A 6,014-nucleotide genomic window follows, 5' to 3' on the forward strand; every position below is an offset into this window, starting at 1 on the left:
GCTCAAATTTGGGCAAGCCACTTTACGATAGTCTTAATTAATCCAGCAAAAAAACGCTTATTCTATAGGTAGTTTTTTTAAAGCTATCTTCAAATACTATTTTATTTTGTTAAAAATAAAAAAGTTACAATTTGTCAAATATTACTACTTGGCACTTGTAGAATTTACACAGAATAGTTGAAGTGCCTGATTAAAAACCGACTGTTAATCTTGCATAGACCATGATTCAAGAGACATGATAATTCCCCTCGAAATACTGCAACTCATGCTCGATAAGATTGGAGGCAGTGCACCATAAAGTGTCAAGGCTTCCTCAAACAAGCAGTGCAGCGAAAACGAAATGTTATGCCATCGTCTGGCAATATTCGAAAAACGTCAGAGTGGATTGGTAGCCATTGGCGAAGTGTGTAAATCACCGCTATGACTCCTTATCGCTATCGCCGCTTAATCTATAGACCAGGCCAACTTTATCTGGGCCGAAATAAAACGTTAAAGGCTGCAGATATACCGCTGATAATGGTAAAGTCGCCAAACGCTCTACACTCACCATATATACCGGCCCCAAAGCCAGGTGGCCTTTAGTTTTCGAATCGAATCGCGTGCCGAGTGGCGTGTGAAATACTAATTTTAGTCCCGGGTCCGCGATCGAACCCTTGAAAAGTGAGTTTATAATGGTTATATAAGTGCGGATCGTTCTGTTGAAATAGGAACTCTAATGGCGTAGATCGAACCAAAATATCCTTAAACATTTGAAGAGAAATAGAAACTTTAGAGTTTTGATCTTAATAATCCAAAAATAAAATATGTATCATCGAAAAATGTTATCAAATTTTTGAAAAATAACGTAATCTTAACTTTACTCTTCTTGCTATAAATTTGTAGTAAAAGCCCGACCCTTAAACATTTGTTATATAGATATCTTTTGTTATGTCTATGATATCTCCCAGGAACTACAAAAATTTGGTCTATAATATCTAACTTTTATTAAATGTTAATAAAAAGCCTAAACTCTACAATGTATATATTTTTTAAAAATAGTTCTCTTACGCATTTATTATTAGCAAAAATGTTCGCCCTGAGAGTTGCTGTCATCCTGGCAGCCTGCGTGTCCTTGGCTTCAGCAGGAACTCGTCAACTAACTCTGGATGTCCAGCCACCAACGACTTTTGCCACCGAGCTGGGGGATTATCGTCTGGCGGATCACATCAAGCCAGTTAGCTACAACATCACCCTGCGACCCTATTTGCTGGAGAGTGATGGCAACAAGAGGTTCACCTTCGATGGCGAAGTTTACATTGAAGTTGTATCCAATCAGAGCACCCAGGCCGTGCACTTGCACTCGAAGAATCTGACCTATTCGGTCAGCGAGTACTGGGCGAAGCCAGCTGCCGGTGTGGCCAATCCGACTCCCACTCAGTTTGGTGCAACTAACTCCACTAACTATGATACGGATATTGTCCAGCTGACGGCTTCAACCGCTTTGGCACCAAATACGCCATACATTCTCCATTTCGTGTACACCGGTCTGATGCTGGACGATATGCAGGGCTTCTACCGGAGCTACTATGTGGACGACAACAATGTGACCAAATGGCTCGGCTCCACTCAGTTCCAGACCAACCACGCCCGCCGTGCCTTCCCCAGCTTCGATGAGCCCCAGTTCAAGGCCACCTTCAATGTCACTCTGAAGCGCTACAGGACCTACAACTCGGCCAGTAACACCCGTCTCATCTCATCGTCCCCCAGCACTGAGGAGTAAGTAATTCTACATATTTAAATATCACATATCACATATTAATAGCCGATATCTCAATGTCATGTTAAGGTTTGTATTTTGTCAGCGACTGTTAAAAATGAGTTAAATTGATAGAACAGAAAACCTAAAGAGAAGATCAGAAGATCCTTTGTCAAACGATAAATTTAACCAGAACAATACGACTAGTTTAATATTTCCAAACTGAACCTTAAAATGATATTGAGATACACTACTGCAATTGTTCAAAACAAAAGTTACGAGTAACATGACATTGAGAAAACGGGTCTAGTTATCAACGTACATATATGGTTGATATTAAAAACAATATAATTAATATATAATTTCCTTTTTTCTCCTGTTTTAGTGGCTATTTCACGGATGTGTACAAGACCACGCCCAAAATGTCCACTTACCTCCTGGCCTTCATTATTTCGGAGTTTGTGGCCCGCAAGGACGACGACTTCGGAGTTTATGCCCGTCCCGAGTACTATGCGCAGACCCAGTACCCCTATAACGTGGGCATCAAGATCCTGAAGGAGATGGGCGCTTACCTGGACAAGGACTACTACACCATGGGTAACGACAAGATGGACATGGCCGCCATTCCGGATTTCTCTGCCGGTGCCATGGAGAACTGGGGTCTGCTGACCTACAGGGAGCGCAGTCTTTTGGTAGATGAGTCGGCGACCACTTTGGCATCCCGGCAGTCCATCGCCGCCGTGGTGGCCCACGAACAGGCGCACATGTGGTTCGGTGACCTGGTCACCTGCCAGTGGTGGAGCTACACCTGGCTGAACGAGGGATTCGCCCGCTACTTCCAGTACTTCGGCACCGCCATGGTCGAGGATCAGTGGGAGCTGGAGAAGCAATTTGTGGTGGATCAGGTGCAGTCCGTCATGGCCATGGACTCCACGAATGCCACCAATCCGCTGAGCGATGAGAACACCTACACCCCAGCCCATTTGAGCCGCATGTTCAACAGCATCTCCTACAATAAGGGAGCCAGCTTCATCCGGATGATCAAGCACACCATGGGCGAGGAGCAGTTTAAGTTGGCCCTGCAGGCGTACCTCAAGAAGTAGTAAGTACTGGGGAAATCCAATTCGTAGACCTATGACTAAGACCACCTTTACAGCGAATATCAGCCGTCGGTGCCCGGATATCTGCTGGGAGAATGGCAGGCTCAGTGGCCCAACTCCAGCTACAACGCCAGTTCCGAGGCCATTTTCAAGAGCTTCACCGAGCAGGTGGGCTACCCAGTGGTTGTTGTCTCGGTGGCCGCCAACCTCAGTTCGGTCAGCTTCACCCAGAAGCGTTTCCTGCTGAAGGACAACGACGGAGCGGATGCCAATTTGAAGTACACTGTGCCCATTTCCTATACCACCAGTGAGGCTCTGAACTTTGCCAACGCCACACCCAAGTTTATCCTGAACCCTGATGTGACCACCACTGTGTTGTTCAACTCGAGCATCAAATGGATTGTGGTCAATATTCAGCAGACTGGATACTACCGTGTTAACTACACTGAGAGCAACTGGCATGCCATTCATTCCGTTCTGAACACCGAGAACTGGGGAGGCATTCACGAGAACAACCGTGCCCAGATCGTGGACGATCTGTTCAATCTGGCCAGGGCCGGACACATCTCCTACAACCTCACTTTGGATGTGATCGAGTATCTGGAGACGGAGACCAACTACATCCCCTGGACGTCGGCCTTCAATGGCTTCAGCTATTTGACCATCCGTCTGGGCAATGACACCGCCGACTTCAACACCTACATTCAGACCCTAACCAACAAGGCCTACAACCAGCTGGGTTTCAATGAGACCACCAGTGATAGCGCCCTGGACATCTATCTGCGCACCAAGGTCCTCTCCTGGGCCTGTCGCTATGGCAGTGCCGATTGCATCAGCAAGGCCAAGGGCTACTTCCAGTCCCTGACCACCGTGCCCAAGAACATCCGCGCCACAGTCTACTGTGTGGGTCTGCGTGAGGGTGGAGAAGCCGAGTTCCAGGCCCTGTACTACAAGTTCAAGAACGAGACCGTGGCCACCGAGGAGACCCTGATCCAGAACTCCTTCGGCTGTGTGAAGACCCAGGCTTTGATCGAGAAGGTCTTCAACTTGATCCTCAGCGATGAGATTCGCCGGCAGGACAAGTCCTCCGTTCTTTCCACTCTCTACACGGAGAACAACGAGAACGTGAGCCCGGTATTTGCCCTGGTCACCCAGAAATACGAGGAACTGGCCGAGGCGTAAGTAGACTACTAAGGAAACGGTTTCTCAATGTCGAGTTATCTTGATTTCTTGTAAACAATCAGTTTCTCAATATCTTGTTGGTTTTTAAATGACTGAAATGGTTTATCTGACTGAAAACTTTTAACAGTTTTGTAAACAATCAGTTTCTTAATATCATGTTGGTGCTTAAATGACGGAAATGGTTTATCTGACTGAAAACTTTTAACTAAAGGTTAACAAACCTTTTCACTCTCAGGTTTGCAGCCTTATTTTCTAGTGAATCCTTAAAGATTTGTTGTTCGTCATAATTTAACTTCAACTTTCAAACAAATTAACATCATGCTAACTTTTACTGACAGATTGCAAACTAGAACTTTAACTTGACATTGAGAAAATGGACCTAACTTCTAATTATAAATATTTTTTTGATACATTTATCGATTTCCTTTGCAGCATGGGTGGTTACTCCGCAGTGGCCACTGTGATCTCCAACATCGCCGCCCGTTTCACCACCCAGCAGCAGTTGACCGACCTGCAGACCTTCAACACCAACAACGGAAGCAAGTTCGGCACCTCGCAGGCCACTTTGACCGCCGCTGAGGCCACCGTGAAGGAGAACCTGGACTGGGCCACCGCCAAGTTGGGAGTCTTCCGCAACTATCTGGCCAACTACCGCAGTGGCAGCGCCATGGTCAATGCCTTCAGTGCCCTTAGCCTTCTGATGGTGGCCCTGGTCACCATGCTGCGCCACTAAACTAACTCCTTTGGGGACAGGTGCAATCGGGTCACGAGTAACATTCGTCCATAAAGTATTTCCCCGCTTAAAGCACCCAATAAAATAACACCATTTTGTAGATAACCCCTTGTCGTATATTATTATTGTGGGTATTTGGCGAATCGATCGTACACTAGTCTTGAATGGCCTCCCCGGCGACAAAGTTTGCAATCTGATTAGCGCCAGCGTGTGCGGATGATTCAGTTAACAATCTTGAGGGGATTTCATTGAACTAAAGTGCCGATTGTCCAATCAATCGATCATCGTTAAGCCATAAATTCGTATCAGGGTGATAAACTATTTTTCATACTCAAAGTTTTTGCAACAATTTAATAAGATGTTTTATTACCAATTTATTGAATGGAATTAGTCCTTAGCTGAAAGCATTGTTAAGTCCTATGTCTAGCCATTTTTTATATAATTTGTTATGTTTTAACGTGAGTTTTTTTTTCAAAAAATAGATTCGAATTTCATTGGTAAGTTCGAGGAAGTATTACTAATCAAAGAGCGATTACTAAAGTGCTTTTCATATAACAGTGACATCATAAACTTAGCCAAACGGACTAATAAATAATTATCACTATCGTTAACTTATCAAAGATCTTTTACGTTCTTATGGAGGAGATTATAATCACCCCACTTTTTCTAGTTAATTCTAGTTGATTCATTTTTCAGGGAAAGCAATCGAAACTTAAGTCCTTATCACATCTTATCGATTTAAGTAATAAAAGCCATATGGACTTTCTACTTTATTGATGAATGAATGGTTATGGAGTTCTCAAACTATTGGTCTTTTAGAATATTTGTTAGTTGTTAATTTGTTTATTAATATTAAATTTTAACAAATAACAACTAGTATATAATGCTAAAAAAATATTTACATAAAATTGAGCGCTGTAAACTAAAGTCCTTCCTTGTTTACTTCTTGTTTAAGTTTATTATTTCAAAACAATATTTATTCCACAACCTGGAAAATATAAATCAAATCAAATAAATAAAATCAAACTAGTAATAAATTTTGTGACCTAAAGTCATTAAACGGCAGTCGGTGGGCTATTAAAAATTATAATCATTTAGCAGGTTAATGAGCTCCCGATCGCGTATTGATAAGAATATTTGAGTGTGGAAAGTGTGACGACTATTCGAGTTTTTGATGTTGAACATCTCGCAATCTAATCTAAACAACACCTGTTTCGCGGGGAACTTTTGTTTGATATTGTGATTTCGGCGATCTCACAGAGGG

General features: G+C 43.4%; 1 protein-coding gene across 1 annotated transcript; it reads left to right on the top strand.

Moving 5' to 3' along the window:
* Positions 1-505: 505 nt before the first annotated feature.
* LOC108014385 (membrane alanyl aminopeptidase) lies at positions 506-4,855 on the top strand. Its single transcript, XM_036817292.3, has 5 exons — positions 506-660; positions 1,062-1,755; positions 2,121-2,837; positions 2,892-4,013; positions 4,450-4,855. Exons 2-5 carry the CDS (start codon positions 1,067-1,069, stop codon positions 4,748-4,750), a joined length of 2,829 nt encoding a protein of 942 aa, XP_036673187.3. The 5' UTR covers positions 506-660; positions 1,062-1,066; the 3' UTR covers positions 4,751-4,855.
* Positions 4,856-6,014: the final 1,159 nt, after the last annotated feature.

Source organism: Drosophila suzukii, chromosome 3 (genome assembly GCF_043229965.1).
Source record: "Drosophila suzukii chromosome 3, CBGP_Dsuzu_IsoJpt1.0, whole genome shotgun sequence".
NCBI lineage: Eukaryota > Metazoa > Arthropoda > Insecta > Diptera > Drosophilidae > Drosophila > Drosophila suzukii.

Bases quoted from the DNA above. Each gene is read 5' to 3' on its own strand.
- LOC108014385 (XM_036817292.3), top strand. From the start codon at position 1,067: ATGTTCGCCCTGAGAGTTGCTGTCATCCTGGCAGCCTGCGTGTCCTTG. The intron at 2,838-2,891 runs GTAAGTACTGGG...CCACCTTTACAG, and splicing joins CAGGCGTACCTCAAGAAGTA to CGAATATCAGCCGTCGGTGC. The intron at 4,014-4,449 runs GTAAGTAGACTA...TTTCCTTTGCAG, and splicing joins TACGAGGAACTGGCCGAGGC to CATGGGTGGTTACTCCGCAG.